This window comes from Canis lupus, chromosome 18 (genome assembly GCF_003254725.2).
Source record: "Canis lupus dingo isolate Sandy chromosome 18, ASM325472v2, whole genome shotgun sequence".
NCBI classification, from domain to species: domain Eukaryota; kingdom Metazoa; phylum Chordata; class Mammalia; order Carnivora; family Canidae; genus Canis; species Canis lupus.
Genome location: NC_064260.1, coordinates 15,123,267 through 15,142,561, shown reverse-complemented (window position 1 = coordinate 15,142,561; position 19,295 = coordinate 15,123,267). Strand labels below are relative to the sequence as shown.

The following is a 19,295-nucleotide window of genomic DNA, read 5'->3' as shown; positions in this document are numbered from 1 at the left end:
CCTGCAACAACTATCCTTTGCTGTTGCCTTCCAGGTCCTTTTCCGAACATCATCAAAAATGAAAAAGCATCTTCCAAAGAGGTTCCTGATGGTCTGACCTGTCACAGGCTGTCCACATTTCAATAATCCAGGCACAAGATGGAACTGAAGGCCCTTCCTTCGCAATCTGTCCTGCCACAACTCTGCACCAGAGTGCCCCAAGTCTAAGTATATCTCCCACCTCGGTGCAGCCTTCTGCTTTATGGAAGCCGTTCTTCCTCATTCTATCTTGACAAATTATACTCTTCCTTCCACCATCAAGTCCTATTTGATCGCCTCCCTGTGAAATGTCTGTGTCCTCCAAGATGTGAGGACAGGGCCTCCTGCATCCTGCTGGCACGTTAATTAACTGCAGACACATTCTGCTCTCCCGCTTGCAGGTTTAAGCACCACCTCCGACCACCCCACTCCTGGTTCCACGCCTTGCATACTGCAAAACTTCACTACTCTGTGTTCTTACTCTGTCTCTTAGGTAGTTGAGATGAAAACAACAGAACCCTGGATAATGGAGCTCTTGTTCCACAGGTACTCTGAAGACAGCAAATATGCAAACCTTTAATATTTTCTCAAATTTAAAAACATGAAATTATTTCCTTATTTCTTAAAATCATCTACTAAATCCTTTTCTACCCTTAATTTTTAAAAATAAAATTCCATACACAATAAAATTATTACCTTATAATTCCAGATAATATATGTATGGGAATTTAAACAAACAAAAAAGGAGACACCTGGGTGGCTCAGTGGTTGAGCCAGGTCTGCCTTTGGCTCAGGGAGTTCCACATCAGGCTCTGCAGAGAGCCTGCTTCTCCCTCTGCCTCTGTCTCTGACTCTCCCTGTGTGTGTCTCATGAATAAATAAAATTTTCAAAAATGGTAATAAACAAACCAAAAAGTTTTATCTGAAAATCACATCAGTGCTTTATTAAATCACCTGACGAGTGAAGGGTTCAACACCAAAGGGCTCATGCTATCCTAATATTTTAAGGGAGCATTCTAAGTCACTTAATTTAATCCTGCTCATGAGAACCACTGCCTGTCTTCTAACTCTACGTAAAAATACATTTTAGGAGTGACATTTTATCTTCATAAAGTAGCAGTTGAACTTCAAAAGACACTAAAAACTGTGAGATTCAAGTTCTCAGTATGTTGGCCATGGTATACTTTCATTCAACAAATATTTATTAAAGACCAACCATGTGCAAAGGGGGAGAAAATCCGATGACAAGCACAGAGCTACACCTGTCTGCAACAGTACTGACTACTAACATGTCATCTTTGAAGATTCTTAAGTAACAGTTCCAACATAAAAACACAGATATCGAGAAGCCAAGTTGGTTTCCATTTCACTAGCAGGTGCATCCCAACACGTTCCTACAGAAAAACAGTTTATATGTATAATGTCGGTTGGAACAGTCAACTTTGGATTTTATCAAACTCCTTTCATGTGCAAAGGAGGACAATAAAGTAATAAAAGAATAAATGCAAAACCAGTTTCTGGAAACCAACTGCAGCGAAAACAGAAGGGGCGTCTGGGTGGCTCAGTGGTTAAGTGCCTTCGCCTGAGGTCGTGGTCCTGGGGTGAAGGAATTGAGTCCCACATCAGGCTCTCTGCAGGGAGCCTGCTTCTCCCTCTGCCTATGTCTCTGCCTCTCTCTGTGTGTCTCTCATGAATAAAAAAATAAAAGCTTAAAAAAAAAAAGTAAAGTAAAATCCTAAATTAAAATTACAGACCGAAGATGGTGAACAATTAAAAATTCTTATAATGTTTGGGGAAGCCTGGGTGACTCAGTCGGTGAAGCATCCATCTGTTGATCTCAGGACCGTGAGTTCAAGACCCACATTGGGCTCCATACCAGGCATGGAGCCTACGTTAAAAAAAAAAAAAAAAAAAATTCTTATAATGTTTGAAAAAGCTAACTCATAAAACAAAAATCCTCCAACAGATTAATCCAATACCTAGCAGTACATCTAAAAGTTCTATAAATACATATAAATTATATCATAAGGCAAAACCAATTCCTATTATTATCTCAAGTGTCTGTATTACTATTCAAACAGGCTTTGTTATATAACCTTAATACCTTTCTTTGACCCATCTTTGATGTGAATATCACCTTTTTATTCAAAACCAAACTAAGGAGAAATACTACTCTGTAAACATAAAATAACTGATTATAAAATTTTAGTTTTAGTTCTTTTGAAATGGAATCAAGCAGAAATGATGAGCATAATCATCTTCCTATAGAAAACTTGACTTACTAATAAGTTCTCTGCATTCACCAGCTATAAGCTAACCCAACTCTTCTGTTTCCCCTTCCAGGTAAGACCACCACTAGGTACACACCTCAGTGGTGAACAGGGAAACTAGGAGTTACCCTCAGCACCAGCCCCTGCCCCTGCATCTGATCAGACAACAACAAACGGACTCCTTCCCCCATGTGCATACATTCTCCTCTTTCCCCTCTTTCACTACCCTGCTCTGTTTAAGCCACAAACACCCCAAAACAGAATCATTACATGTCCCTCAGCTTCCGCTCACCCAAATCCGTCCCAACTATAGTACAGAAAGAAAAAGATCCTTCAAAAATACAAATTTGATCTCATCATTCCTTCCTTTTTAAAACCCTTATCCCTTGAGATAAAGCAAAAATATTCCTAACATGATGATCTGGCTCCTGCTTACTAATCTAGCCTCACCTCAATACCTCTGCTCCTTTTCTCCCCCCCTCGTTTATTATATTATATTCCACTACATGAAAGATACAAAAAAAGGTATGCCCATCTGCAATGTGAACAAACTGTAACAGTCACACTTGTTTCATATCTTTTTAGACTAAAGACGAACTTATCATAGCTAGACTTGAGGACCCGCAATTCCTCCCCTCACCCTTCTACAGGCTCAAAATTAAGATTCATCATTCCTACACATATTCTTATACTTTAGCCACGTTCTTGGATGTATCACTTTCTGTCACTACAAACATGCTAAAATTGTCATGCATTTCTCCCTATACACACGCACAAGAGATTCCCAAAAGCAGTCTCTGCCAAGCTATACTCGGTAACTCGTGAAATCAATGCACAGGTCATGGCAGTATTTTATTAAAAACAGAATAATGTAGAAAAGTATGTCTCATTTAGTAGGAGTATTATTTCTTTAAACAAATTTCAGTTCTGAAACATGGATACACATGGATCTGTGTATGCACTGGGTCAAAAAGAATAGAAAACCCACTGCTTGAAAGTGTATACCTACAAGTAAAAACTCTCATCAACAGGCCATGTACAAGTACAACTTCAACTCTGATACACTGGTAATTTAGATGATTATCTACCTGGAAATTTTCTTTAAGGCACAAGGTAGAACTCTGGTTTAACGTATCCCATATGGATAACCAATTGTCCTAGCAGAATTTGCAAACTAATAACTTCCACACAATAAATACGGTGCCCTTTCTCATTTTATGAGTCCATTAAAAAAAAGAGGAGGGGGGGTGGGGTAAGGGGCAAAGAGAGAGAGAGAGGTAGAAAGAGAATCTCAGGCAGACTGTGTGCTGAGAGCAAAGCCTGATGTAAGGCTCAATCCTAGGACCCCAAGATAATGACCTGAGCTGAAATCAAGAGTCCGATGCTCACCCGACTGAGACACCCAGGTGCCCTGATACTAGGTGCTTTTATGTCCTCCATAATACTCTGTCATTGTCTCCAAAAAGGCCATGCACAGTTTTTGTTAGAGTTATTTCTAGGAATTCAGAGTCTCTATTCGTTCTTCAAAAAAACACTTTAACTGGCTTCAAGTACCCCATGAATATACCCCTCACTTGTCATACAGTTACGGTCAGCTCAAGTTTCAGCTTGCCACCTTCTTCCATTTTGGAACGTGCAGAATTCTAAATCGAACTGCAAACTGCCAGTTAAAATACATCTTGCCATTGTCCCTGTTTTTGTTCACAAAACTTGGTATGTTTATCTACTATTTATAGTGAACTACACATCCTCCCTGGCCCAAAGAAGTTTCAAATGTTTACTTGCTAAATCAAAGTTAAGCCTCTCATGAGGAAAAAAACTAATCTCAAGATGCACATGAGCTAAAATATAAAGAGGGTGTTAAAATATCAAATCAAGTGATTCCCTTTCCTTTCTGAAGCTTTCATAATCATGGTAATGAAGTTAAATTTACCTAGAACACTGCCACCATCCAAAAACTGTCAATAAAATTTGGCTTGCTTTTCTGTCTGTAAAGACAGTGGGTAATTTATTTAAGACTAGCAACTAGTACTCTCCATTTGCCCTGGACAATCACTGGTGCTATCATCCTTGGAGCAGGCTACAGCGAGATGCCAACCAGCAGTTAGGATCATCTGCCCTAGTAACTTTCTATTTAAGATTCATACTTCAAACCACGAGTTGTTCCCATCTGTTCCAGGTCCTAGATGAAGTGTGGCAGGGAGTGCTTCCCATCATCCATCAGTCTGTAACGGTTAACAGCCACCTTACCTCCCAAAGCTGCTCTTAAGCATGACACACAGCCTGTATATTTTCACTCAGAACACCTAAAACCTTCTAAATTTGGTGAAAAATCTGCCCAGCCATCTTTTCTACATTGTAATTATAGATACAGAAATTTAATTTATTTATAAAGTTTAATAAGCTCCATATAGAAAACAACCACTCTTAAGACTAAAGAATATAGAAAATACATGCAGTAAAAATATTTGCCAAAAATATATTGTACTTCTTTCTTATAACAATTTTCTTATAGCTGAACTCATACTTCCACACTGAATGCAGAGCCCAATGCCGGGCTCAATCCCACAATCCTGAGATCACCACTTGAGCCAAAATCAAGAGTCAGACACCCAACTGAATGAGCCAGCCAGGCAACCCAAAGTTAACTATAAAACTAAGAACTTCTAATGAGTCTCAGAATCTAAAGGTCTTCAAAATATGGTAATAAATATGCCAAAATATTAAATCTATTTTATTTTTTAATGGTTTTTAAGGGTTTTTTGTTTTGTTTTGTTATTTTAGTAATCTCACTGCAACATGGGGCTCAAACATACAATCCAGAGTCCTGTACTCTTCTGACTGAGCCAGCTGGGTGCCCCTAAATCTATTTTACATAAAATAAATACAAAATCTTATTTGCCTGTGAACTATTTAGGGATTATATATTTCCCAATATACAAAAATGAAAGTTTTTTTGCTTGATTAAAAACCAAAACATTGTGTATGTGTTCAAGGAAGAAATAAAAATTCAAGATTTAAAAAGATTTCCATGTCACCAGCAGCAAAGACCTTCCCCTCAAAAAGTAAGTTCCCCCTCACCACCATCCAAGTTTGGGTTAAGTCAAAAAGAATATCCTGATTAGGATAAAAGGGTAAAAGAGCAGTGACTGCTTTCATCTGCACCAAGAGCAAATCACTTCTCACCTCTTCACTTCCTCTATCCTTCTGTGTTAAATTACCAGACACCTTAGTGGCGAGTGGTGAGAACTGTGACTGTTAACTGCTGCCTGGTCCTTTTTCCCCTAGAATCAAAGGCACCATAACTCCCAAACTCAATAACTGAAAGCAAATAAAGTCTTACAACTCAGTAATAAAAAAGATAAATGACTCAATTTAAAATTGAGCAAAAGATCTTAACAGACATTTCTCCAAAGACGATAAACAAGTGGCCAATAAGCACATGATGATAAGTAATGATGCTCAACATCATTAGCCATCGGGGACATAAAAATAAAAACCACAGTGAGATACCACTTCACACCCAATAGGATGGCTATAATAACAATTAAATAAAAGCTAATAACAAGTGTTGGCAAGGATGTGGAAAAATTGGAAATCTCTTACACTGCAAGTGGAATGTAAGTAAGTACAGCAACTTTGGTAAACAGTCTGGAAGTTTCTACAGAAGCTGAAACAAGCATTACCATATGACCTAGCAATTTAATTTCCAAGTATACTCAATAGAGGGGAAAAAAATGTTTTTACTCGAAAATTTGCACAGGAATGTTCATAGCAGAATTACTCAAAAGAGCCAAAAAGCAGAAATCCAAATGTCCATCAACTGATAAATGGATAAACAAAATGGAGTATTACTTAGCAGGAAAAAGGAATGAAAAATGAATATATGCTATAATATGGATGCACCCTGAAAATTATGGTAGTTGAAGACGACAATAACCAAAGACATGGTTCTATTTGTACAAAATTTCCAAAATGTGCAAATCCTTAGAGAAAAAAAAAAAAACAGATTATTGGTGGCCTAGGGCCGATGAGAAATGAGGAATGACTGGTACAGGGAACAGGATTTCTGTTCGGGGTGATGAAAATGCTCTAAATTTTACTGTAGTGATGGTTACACAATTGTGTGAATATACCAAAACCACTGACTTGAACTCTTTAAATAGGTGAACTATATGCTATGTGAATTATAGCTCGATGTTATGTATACACATTTTTAAGTAAAGTTTTTGGTTTTTTTTATTATTATTTATGATAGTCACACAGAGAGAGATGAGAGAGAGGCAGAGACACAGGCAGAGGGAGAAGCAGGCTCTATGCACCGGGAGCCCGACATGGGATTCGATCCCGGGTCTCCAGGATCGCGCCCTGGGCCAAAGACAGGCACTAAACCGCTGCGCCACCCAGGGATCCCTTAAGTAAAGTTTTAAAAGTACTATTACACAGCTTATCACTTGCTATTCAGCTTGCATTGTTCACTTGAGGCTTTATAAGGGGCGAGATGAGGCTACCAGCCAAATGAAGTAAGCCATGCAGTGAGCCAGAGAGCTTGACAAAAATCAGGAAGGATTTGAGCCTGGGATTTGACTGGACATTAGCCCCAGGCTTTTCCAGGAGTAAGAGACTTATGCTTCCCCAAATCCACATCCCTGAATTTGAAGACAATTCCCCAGCAATCCTCTCATAGAGCCCCAAAGTAAAGCATCTCTGTTATTCTATAACATCATCCAGGGAAATTTCAAGGTACCAAGACATCTATTATTTTTTACAGAAAAAAATATTATTTTTATATAAAATATCTAAATATAAAATATATAAAATATATAAAATATATAAAATATCTATTATTTTTCTACAGAAAATAGTTAAAGCACTGGTACACAATCAACAATGAGAATATAAGTCTGAAGAGTTTCAATGATTGAATGGACATTAGGGATGCACAATCCTTTTATCTTTTCTGTTTCCTCCCTTGGGTTCCAAGATAAAAAAGGGTTTTTTTTTGTTTTTTTTTAATGGTTTTCAGAAACACTTCATTATGAATTTGGAACAATTCAAACTCACCCTCAAATTCTGCAATACCCCCAAAGATCCTAAGGTCCCCTTCCAATGTTTAAAAATTCTCTTTCAACAATGAAACTATTCCTATTCCTGCACCTTCAAAAGCCACATTATGCCTCATCCAAGTTTTTCACAACTCAGAATCCATTATACATCACAGATATTCTTCACCTACCATCTAAATTTACCTCACTGCACTCTCAGGGTTCTCAAGAAATTTACGTATTTATCTACTAGTCAATTCAGAGACAGCTGCAAGAATACAAAACAAAACATGTTCACCTATTTTTCCACTTCCTAGTCCAGGCAGATACAAGAAAGAACATGAACTCCTGTGGCCATACCATCAGTATAAAAAATAACAAAAGTATTATATGTACTAACTACTGAGATTAAATGAGCGCTAGGTATCATCCTAAACTCTTAACCTATGTTTACTCATTCAATCCTCTTTACAACACTATCATGGATATTATTATCCTCCATTTTACAGAATAGAAAACAGACCAACTTGATCTAAGCCTGGTAACTGGGGACCCAGAATCATATCAAGGAAAATAATGAAAGAAAAGTCCAACAAGAGCATATAACAAGTCTTAAAACTATAATTAATTCTCCCTATGCCACCCTCCTGTAGCCACCTTTCCTTTGAATTCATTATTATACCCTTACCTCATCTGCTGCCAAACAAACACCATATGCCACAGACCACAGGAAATCCCTCTAAAGGAAATTTTTCGTCTAGAATCTTTATTCCCATTAATTGAATCAGTAATTCTCAAGAGTAATTTTTAAGTACAGAATATACTATTAAGGAAAAATATTTTAGATTTTAATGCATTTTGTCACAGTTCTTCTGTTAATCAGGTAAAATATAAAAAGCACTAAAAATATAGTAATGCAATTCCTTCTCTTCCACATTGTGGAGTAGAAGGGGTAAAAATTGAGTAGCTACAAGCACACTTCATTGTACTTAATTATACAGAAAATGCAATGTCCTATGCTAATACAGAGCAGTTCTGAGAGGCTCAAGAAGTCTATTCACTTTCCTTTTCATTAAGAAAAAATATTTTAAAAAAGCACAGCAAACATCTCACAACCTACCTTTACTCTCAGAGAAATTAGGAAAGGGGAAATAATCGATACAGGCAAATTTCCACACCCACAGCTATTTTTAGTATTTTTAATCTACTACTTTAAACAAGGAAGGTTTTAATAACAGAAAAATATGAATCATGACCAAAACCAAACAGCCCAAGTTGGTATGGGCAAAGTGATCCAAGGAATGGATAGAGTTCACTACATGTAGAAAATTAACTTGCTAGAAGAATAGTACAGTGCCTGGATTTAGAGCTTTTGATTAGCACTTTGAAAATTTACATTTGAGGCTGCAAAGCCTCAAATCAACTCTCTGAAATCTCTCTCTCAAAACACGTTTAAAACAGAAATTTCTGGAGCACCTAGGTGGCTCAGTGGTTGAGGGTCTGCCTTTGGCTCAGGTCATGATTCAGGGTCCTAGGATTGAGTCCCACATCAGGCTCCCCATGGGGAGCCTGCTTCTCCCTCTCCCTGTCTCTCATGAATGAATAAAATTTTTTAAAAAATTAAAAAAATGAATAAATAAAACAAATTTATGACACTCAACATCTAGATACTAAAGGGAATATGAAAGGTACAATATTAAGTTCTTTAGATGTGTGGGTAAGAAGCCCATAGACATGACATCAAAAGAGGATACCAAAACATCTTTTTGTTTACTTTGGAGGAAATTAATATATACAGTCATCTATCACTTTTATATAGAAACATTTCGGTTTCTGCCGATTAAATATAACTACTGTTCACAGAGGCAACAGCCTCTTTGCTGCCTTTTCACTGTGGAATTGATGCTAGAATGACACTGGCCCACCAACAGTTGTTTAAAAAGCTGGTACCCAAGAGAGCAAGAAAACTGCAGTGAGTTCAGCTCAACTAAGCAAGCATATAAACTACCCTAAAATGTGAAGGGACAGTGCTGCTTTAAAGCGCCTGCCTGCCTTTCTGCGCTAACATTCAGAAAATCCAGACATGTAGGTATCTCACCTTCACTGAATCAAACACATGGCCTTAAGCTTTGCTGTCACAGAGATAATTCTCTCCTTCCCTCTCATCCCACACTCTGCCCTACAGATGGAGAAGGAGTGCAGGAATAAAATTCTATAGTCAGGATCCATGATCGTTGAATAGGAATAGGTTCTGGTTAAATTAATGGATGGCACTGAGGCCATGAGGTAAGAAATGTCAAGGAACTTGGGCAGCCCAGGTGGCTCAGGGGTTTAGCGCCGCCTTCAGCTCAGGGCCTGATCCTGGACACTCTGGATAGAGTCCCACGTCGGGCTCCCTGCATGGAGCCTGCTTCTCCCTCTGCCTGTGTCTCTGCCTCTCTCTTTCTCTGTGTGTGTGTGTGTCTCTCATGAATAAATAAATAGAATCTTAAAAAAAAAAAAATGTCAAGGAACCACACAGAGACCAAAAACATCTGAGTATACTATGGGTAAGAGTGGAAACAGAGGCAGTGAAGCAGAGTCACTGTCACAGGAATCTAGCCCAGGAGTCAAGGCAAAAAAAAAAAAAAAGCAAAACAGCTTTTAATTGAAGAACTAAATGGTTGTGATGAACCTGATTAAGGACTTAGTGATCCAGGAAGGTTTCCAGGAGGTGTAGAATAGAACCGGGTCCTGACATACAGGCAGGGGCCTGACAGGAGTGGGGAGGACATTATCTACAGGGAGACTGAGGTCCCTCTTCTAGCCTTAAAACCCAAGAGCATGAACAATCGGCCAGCAGGACACTGTGGCTCAGTTTCAGCAAGAGTATCTGTGGATGAAAGTGACCAAAACCATAAGAATCCTTTACTGGAAGGGAAAGGTAGTCCTTAAGCAAATGATAAAGATCCTTAGGATGGGACTTGAAGAATGTGTCAGACTCTGACAGAGATGGAGACGGGAGCATTTCAGAGGGAGCAGTAACTATAGCCAAGGCAAACGTGGCACTCCCGTTGAGCAGCACCCATGGAATACATCAAACTCAGCTGTAAATACGGTGGAGACAACAAGCTGGAGACCATCACTGCCAGGCTCTAAAATCCATAGAAAGGTGAGGAACCAGTACATGGAAGATACTGAAATGAAAGGACCATGTATGCCTTAGACAGATTACTGTGACACACGTAAGCAAGGTGACTGGAGGAACACAGGAAGCTGAAAACATCTACCCACGGAATGGATTTACTTTCCTATAAAAGGAATATATATCCAATCAGATGCCCTTGATTCACTTTTTACATTTGTTCTAAGTTTTTATTTTATTTTTTTTTAAGATTTTATTTGAGAGAAAGAGTGAGAGCAAAGCAAGGGGAGCAGCAGAGGGACAGGGAGAAGCAGACTCCCTGCTGAACAGGGAGCCCAATGCGGGGCTGGATCCCAGTGGTGGGGGAACAGAGGACTAGCTGAGGACAAAGCACAAGACGGGGGCAGCATACTGACAAGTCCTTGAAACAGGCAGGGGGGCATTCCTCTACAGACTCAACTGCCTCAATGTTAATACTCTGCTAAGGGCAAAGGCAATCTTAGCCCGATTCTTTAGGACCCTGTGAGTTTACTTTAACGTACAAAAGTTACTGTAGAAATTTCCTGTATCTCTAAATCCCACACAATATGTGTTGGCAATCATCCCACAAGCATATGGCCCACTATTATACATCTGAAGGGTCTCATGACTAAGGTTTTATTAGACAGTAATAAATAACCTTTTCCCAACAATAGCTAGCCCCCTCAAGGTCCTGGAAACCTTGCTTCCAAACTTCCTTATAGAGTACGATATCCCCAAACCTCTCCCAACTCCCAAGTATATAATCAGCCACCCCTCACCAGCCCGAGCAGCAGCTCTTCCTGCCCACAGGTCCTGTCCCCCTGCTTTAATAAAACCACCATTTTGAACCAAAGACGTCTCAAAAATTCTTTCTTGGTCGTTGCCCCCGGACCTCATCCCACCAAACCTCACCTATATTCCAAAACTACATCACCAGGACCCCAGGATCATTATCTGAGCCAAAGGCAGACGTTTACCTGACTAAGCCACTGTCAGTACCTCTGTTCCTATTTTTAAAAACCATACACACATATAAAGGTATATTGACGTCAGCACTCATTCGCTGCTGATGAATGTAAATTGCTAAAATCACTAATACGTATCAGAAACCTTTAAAATGGTCTATCTTAAGACTTTCCTTAGGAATTTGTCCACAGAAAACATTCCAAACATTTTTCAATTAAAAGATGTAAACAATGGTGGTTTATAATAGCAGATATAGTATAGATCCCTATTCGATATTTTTGAATTCATTTAAAGTAAAAAATTGTTTTAAAGATTTATTTGTTAAAAAAAAAAAAAAGAAAGAAAAAACGATTTATTTGTAGGGGGGAGAAGTGCAATGGAGGTGTGCACAGTGGGGAGAGGAAGAGAGAGAATCCCAAGCAGACTACTCACTGGGTATGGAGCCCAATAAAGGGCTCAATCTTACAACCCTAGATCATGGTCTGAGCAGAAACCAAGAGTCAGGACACTTAAATGACTGTGCCATCCAGGTGCCCCTAAAATTTATTTTTTAAATGAAATTTACAAGGAGTTTGTAGTACATTAAAGCAAAACTGGCAAACACTTTATAATCTAAATCTCAAAAGTGATGAGGTTGCAAAAGAAAAAAACATAAAATATTCATTAATAAGTTGACCATTCATAAAATTATGATCAAATCAAGTATCTCTCCATACTTTAAAAAAATATATCTGTTTAATGGAGGCACAGATTAATCTTCCACTGAAACTAAGCATCTGACAACAGAACACAGATACAATTTAGTAAAAGCAGAAATCTTGAGAATATTCAAGATTTCATGGTGACAACAATAGATGTTGCTATTAATAACAGAGAAAGCTACTGACGAAGAGCCTGACAGACCAACTAACAACTACAGGGAACAATATCAACAAGGATAATACATTACCAACTTTTTCAAGAAAGAATAACGGGAGCATGAAAGAATCAGAACACTGGAAAAACGATGAAGTTTTCAACTACTTCCACCAAAAAAGATTTTCTCAATAATTTGAGCCAAATTCAATTATGAGGTGAAAAATATATTGGGGGTGAGAAATATTACACCAGAAACAGCATGTGAGTCATCTTTTGCTCATTCAGTAAACTGGCCTACAGATGAAACAATACTCAATTTTTATGTGTAAAATAAAATTAATTTTAATAATTTATAATTATTGTTATATCAAAATAAGGCCTCAGTTTAATCTTTTTCATAATTTACATGAAGCTTAAGTCACTATTTAAATCAGACACACATTAAGAAGACTTCTATTTAGGTCATCATCAGATAAATGAGACCAAATTTCAGTCAACTACATTATGTAAAAAAAAAAAAAAAAACTGACAAGAGGAAGATCACAGATGTATGTCAGTAGTTGCTACTAGAATGTCAGACTGTGGGTAATTTTTTTAAGAGAGAATTAAACAAATACTGTTTGAAACAATGCAAATATGTTAGTAAATAAGATTTTTGAAACATACACCAATATTTCACCTATGATTTACAATTGCTTTTTGATCTATTCAGACGTAATGGAATGTAAATTAGATAGAACTCCTCTACCTTACTTAAGAAATATACCTTGGGTCCCTATGAAACACTGAAGACAAAACTGAATAATAATCATTTACTGACGCTCAACTGTACCACACTTCAATCCTCAATATAACTCAACAAACTAATTATCACCTTCAATTTTGGGAGACAGAGAAAGACTATGTAACATTAGCCAGGTGATAAACCTAAACAGTGCCTAAGCCATCCTTCAAACTGAGACTGTCTATAAAACCCATGCTCCATATACATGGCTATGAATTACCCCAAAGAGAAAGCCTTAAAATAACTTACACATTAATAGAAAAAAATAAAGCAGCAAACAGAAGAAAAGAAAGCAGGAAAGCACCGATGTGCAGCACTTACCAGGTGCTACAGGAGGCAGGAAAAAGGTATTCTTAACCTCAAGAGTGGGAAAGAAAAAGGGTCTAGTAAACACGGGCAGAAAAATACAAGTAGCCTACAAAGGGGAAGGGGAGGTAGACCATTCCAGGCAGAGTGGACAAAGGAGTTTTTTAAATTGTAAATATTATTTGACATTTACCCACCCCCCCAAAAAAATTGTGCTAAACTTCTAGGAACAGAAGTTAAACAACTGTTTAATCATAATTTTTAACTTAAGCATAGTTAAGTGCACGTTATAAAACATTATTTTTCTTACATTCATGAAGCAACTTTATTCCAATGCTTCATAAGCATTTTTGTCATCATTGTTTTCATCAGTAAAGCCAATTCTTTAAAGTAGGTTTTCCAATTTACAGTATATTTCTAGGCCTTTTGTGATGCACTTTTATTCTTATTTTTATTTAAATAAATATGATATTGCCTCTGGAACTGTTATCCCAATTCAGAAATAACCATCCATTCGGTTTTCCATTTGATTTTACACACACACACACACACACACCATAACCTCCATATCACAATCACTTATTGTTTTGCTTTTTGTGTGATCTTTAAAAGGTGTTGGAAAGATAGTCAACACTTGCAACTGTGAGAAATATTTCAAAATCTGTTAAAATGCCTTTGCCTTTTTTTACCTCTTCCACTAGTGAATTCTAAATATATATGAAATTAAGCACTGATTGAAATCATTTTGTTTTGTTTTTTAAGATTTTATTTATTTATTCATGAGAGACAGAGAGGCAGAGACACAGGCAGATGGAGAAGTGCAGAAGCAGGCTCTCTGCCAGGAGATTGATGCAGAACTCAATCTCAGGACCCTGGGATCACGACCTGAGCCAAAGACGCTCAATCACTGAGCCACCCAGGTGCTCCTGAAACCATTTTGATTTATAATATTTTATTACAAAGAGTTCTTTGCTATGCAAAATAATGTCCTTGAGATTAGAGTCAACCCTAACATGAGAGATGCTTGCATTGCTCTCTTCTGAGGGATAACTTATTGGGAAGGGGAGTACTCACACCCAAGCAGTTCCCACTACTTCTACATTAACTTAAATAGGCATAAAAGGAAGGGCAGGGGAGAAACTTAAAACAGGTTGACCTAGATCGAAGTTCTCACTTTGGCATATATGTGAATCTCCTGGATCTATCCCCAAGTTTCTGCTTCAAAGAAATGGGATAGGGTCTGAGAAGTCCTGTTTCTACAAAGTTCCCAGGTGATGCCAATGCTGTTGGGCACCATACTCATGGCCAGAAGACACAGGCCTTTCCCTTGTTTATGATGTTATGGGTTTTGACTGTGTCTTTAAGGTTATGGCAATCATTGAGGAATTTCAAGTGGGGAAATGACGTTACAAGACTTGTGATTTTTATGGGGAATGGAGCTGTCACATATAACACATTTCACTTATATAGTATATTTTTCACATGTATAATTTCTGAAAGCAGGATGCATTTTGCAATCAATAGTGTAACACAGTTTAATAAACAGTGAATTTTCTTTCTTAGTCGCATGTCAAGTAATGACAGATTTTAGGGTAATATAAGAGACCCATTTCAGGTCACACAGCTAGTAAACAATGGTTCCAAGATTAGAAAACCCCAAATCTTTGACACAGAAGCCAAACATCTTTAATATGATACTGCTGACAAGAGTGACCTATAGTTTGCTTGCCAGACAAAAAGGAGATGAGGGCAAACCAATGCAGCATAACATATAAACAAGGGGTACCAAGGAAGTTTCTATGGACACCAGATGTGAAATACCAAATTTAAGCAATTAAGATGAATTGCTTCAAGATTTTTATTAAGGAGCTATAAATAAATGAAAAAAAGCCAAATGAGCCACGTCCACAAATGTAGACAGAGAATCAGAACAGCAGTTTGGGAACACCGTTTTACACAGTGCTGCAAGATGCAGAACATGACATAATGTCTCTGAGGAGACAGACAATGGTTTGAGGATTCACCTTAAATTATAGCAGGTGATACTGTGAAGTTACGTTTGTGCCATGACAGGCTCTATGTATGGGGAGCTGCCAGTACACCACACATCATCAGCTTTCTGAAACTACCAGAAACTCAAGACATTTTACAGCAACACGCAGAAACAATTCTCAAAAACAAAACAAAACAAAAAAACAACCCACAAGCTTTATGCTTTTGATCAAATGTGGTTTGAAAAGTGACTTTCGTGGGGGTGCCTGAGGGACTGACTCAGTCTCAGCCGAGGTCTTGATCTCAGGGTTATTAAGTTCAAATCCCACAGTGGGCTCCACGCTGGGCATGAGGCCTGAAGAAAGAGAAGGAGAAGAGAAAGAGAAAGAGAAGCGAAGAGAAGAGAGAAAAGGTGACTTTCTGAAATACCGCACTGTAGGCTGCCAAAATGATTAATCCCAAAACTTAAAGGAAAAAATTAGAATAGAAAATCTAAAAATTTTATTTGTCATAACATCCTGCATATTCCCACTCTCTACTGCAAATCTACTAATAAAAGATTCACTAAATTATGCAACCTACTCAGCACATTCTCAAAACACACTCACACCTTTACTTGGATCAATTAAATGTTGTAACTCCTAGGAGAAGAATGTGCAAATATGGTGTTCATCAAATACATCTTCCTTACTAAAACAACTAAAAGTTCAGAGGAGCAAACCATTAAGCTGGTAATTTTTCTGGGGCCCAAATATTTTTTCATCCCTGAGAGAAACTCTAAACACTACTTAAACCTCACATTCCACTTCTGATTAGAAAAATGTAAACCAGACTTAACTTTGAGGCTACACAGTTTTTCCTATAATTATCATGTATGTTTAAAAGCTTGAATAACTTGACTCTGATAAGTGAAGAGTTTCACACAGATGACTTCTGCTACTAGACATGAGATTCTTGGGTGCTCTATTAAAACCACAAGCCAGGGCAGGGTGCCTGGGTGGCTCAGACGGTTAAGCATCTGTCTTTGTCCCAGGTCAAAGTTCCAGAGTCCCCCACATCAGGCTCCCAGCTCAGCGGGGAATCTGGTTCTCCCTCTCCCTCTGCCCCTCCCCTCCACTTGTGCACATTCTCTCTCAAATAAATAAATAAATAATTGTTTTAAAAAGGCCAAACTTTAAGAACCTAAGTAAGCATATCCAGAGCAATTAACACAGGAGATTTCTGGTTTTCCTTGCTTGGTCTTAGGTTCATTATATACATGTAAGTTTTGGACAGATTTCGGGTAAAGCATTTAAATGTTTATAAACAGCCAATAACAGCAGCAGTACATTCTGACAATTAAAGCACTAAAAAAGCTACAGTATTATTAAGTTTGAAACAACTCATGAGCAAAATAACCTAGAGCTAGAGGCAAAGCATGTATCTAAATCAACCCCTCTGTCAAAATAACTATTCCATCCTCCCCCAACCAGACAAATGACAAGAGGTTCTAAGTAAGGGCTGAATCATGCAGGGTAAACAGCAAAGCAACATTACTTGGGACTCTCAACTAGTGGTAATTAATGATCATTTTCAAATCAAAGCAGATTCCATTTAAAAAATGCTGCATGCTTCATTCAAATTCCTAAGAGATACCATACCAAGAGAAGTAGACCATTATCATTATTATTATTAGACTCATCTCTTGGATGTGACTAGATAAAAAAAAAAAAAAAGTTCACACAGGAGTTACCATAAAGCTCTGCCTCTCACTCCTGGAGAAGATGTGATCTCTTCCTGCTCCTTGAAGGCCAAAGCACAGGCTGAAGGCCCAGGAAGCAAAATCACAGCAGGAAGAGTCTAGCACAATGATGGAGCATATCCAGTAGCCATGATGACCCAAGGTGGATCCAGAGACATGGTGGGGGCTGTTGGCCACCAGTCCCCCAGCTTCTCTGTTGTTCCTCCATCTACATCTGTGACCCCTGAATAGCATGGGTTTGAACTGTAAGGTCCACCTACAGGGAGATTTTTTTTTTTTAATATATTGTAAATTTTTCTGGAGATTTTTGACAATTTGAATAAGCACACAAACTGCATGGCTTAGAAATATTTAAAAACTTCAAAAAAATATTAGGTATGTCACAAATACATAAAATATATGTAGATACTAGTCTATTCACTACTGTAAAATATACACCTTATAAAAAGTTAAAATTTATTAAAACACACAGAGACTGTACATGGTACCATTTGCAGTTAGGAGAAATATAAACTTAAGGATGCAGTAATAAATCATAACCATATCAAGTTAACTGTAATACACACTGCACTACTGGAATAACTTCATAGCCACCTCTGCAGCTACCGTGGGGAGCTCAAGTGTAGCAAGCACCCATTAAAGTACAGGGTGACCCTGATCACTGCACAAGCAGAGTGTCTCTCCAGGAAACTGTGTATCTTGGTAAAAGTGATCTCAACCTCACAGTTCTCAGGTATTTTTCGTTGTGTTTAGTGCAGTACTGTAAACTCTGAATAACACCATCAGGCCCCTAAGAAGTGCCTCTGGTGATCGTGGAAGTGCTCCCAAGAAAAAATTCAACTGCTCGGTATGTACATGGAGTGAGGTCTTTTCAGTTATGGTGGTCCACCAATTCAAGATAAATGAATCCAGTGTAGGGACCACTGCAGAAAAAAGAAAAGGACGTTAACGAAGCTGTCACTGCGGCTACGGCAGCAGACACGAAAACCTTGGACCTTTGGGAAAATACATTTTTATCCCATATTGAAAATGCAGCTTTTATGTGGGTGCAGGATTGCTAAAAGAAAGGCATACCTCAAAAACGAATAAGATTCAAGGAAAAGCCAAGTCATTATATGACAACTTCAAGTAAAAGGCAAGTGAATAATCTAAAGCTGGAAATTTTAATGCCAGCAAAGGATGGTTTGATAATTTTAGAAAGAGATTTGGCTTTTAAAAAGTTAGGATAACAGGAGAAGCAGCTTCTGCCAACCAAGAGACGGCAAATGACTTCTCAGATGCCATTAAGAAAATTACTGAGGAGAAAGGCTATCTGCCTGAACAGGTTTTTAATGCAGACCGAAGTGCCCTACCCCGGATAAGAGTGCCACAAAGGATATTTCTAAGTAAGGAGAGGCAAGTGCCAGGATTTAAGGCAGGAAGGAACAGTCTAGCTCTACTGTTTTGTAAAATGCAGTCCAGTTTATGATCAGGATTGCCCTTATCTGTAAAGCTGCTAACCCCTGAGCCGGGAAGGGGAAAGATAAACATCAGCTGCCAGTCTTTTGGTTGTATACCCCGGGGCCTGGATGGGTTCCCTTGAGCTTTGTCCCTGAAGTCATGAACTGCCTTGCCAGTAAGGGGCTGCCTTTTAAAGTTCTTTTGATACTGGACAATGCCCGCAGCCACCCAGAACCCCATGAGATCAACATCAAAGGCCTGAAAATGGACTACTTGCCCTAAAACACAATGACTCTAATTCAGCCTCTAGATCAGGGGTCATTAAGGCTCATTACACATGGTGATATACAATGGAAAGGACTGTGAACACTATGGAAGAGAACCCTAGAAGGATTACACCACTGAAGACGCTACTGCTGTTATAGAAAAAGCCACGAAAGTCATCAAGCCTGGAACAATACAATCCTGCTGTAGAAAACTGTGTCCAGATGTTATGCCTGACTTCACAGGATTTACAACAGAGCCAGTCAAGGAAATCATGAAAGAAACTGTTGATATGGCAAAAATGGTGGGTGAGTAAAGGGTTTCAAGATATGGATCTCAGAAAAACTCAAGAGCTAAGACACCACACCAGGGATGACTTGATGGAAATTAAGTGCTCTCATACACCGCCAGATGATGAGCAAGTCACAGGGAAGCAGTGTCAGAAAACAAACTGACACTGGACAAT

General features: G+C 38.4%; 1 protein-coding gene across 23 annotated transcripts in view; it reads right to left on the bottom strand.

Annotated features, from left to right (window-relative positions):
* SRPK2 (SRSF protein kinase 2) overlaps positions 1-19,295 on the bottom strand; it is a 249,376-nt gene that overhangs the window by 100,644 nt on the left and 129,437 nt on the right. Inside the window, exon 1 of one of the 23 annotated variants that reach the window (XM_025449503.3) lies at positions 4,436-4,473. The exons of the other annotated variants lie outside the window; for them this stretch is intronic. Within the exon in view, the coding sequence (XP_025305288.1) occupies positions 4,436-4,458 (23 nt within the window). The 5' untranslated portion in view covers positions 4,459-4,473. Of the gene's footprint in view, positions 1-4,435; positions 4,474-19,295 lie in introns of those variants that run through there. 23 annotated transcript variants of the gene reach the window in all.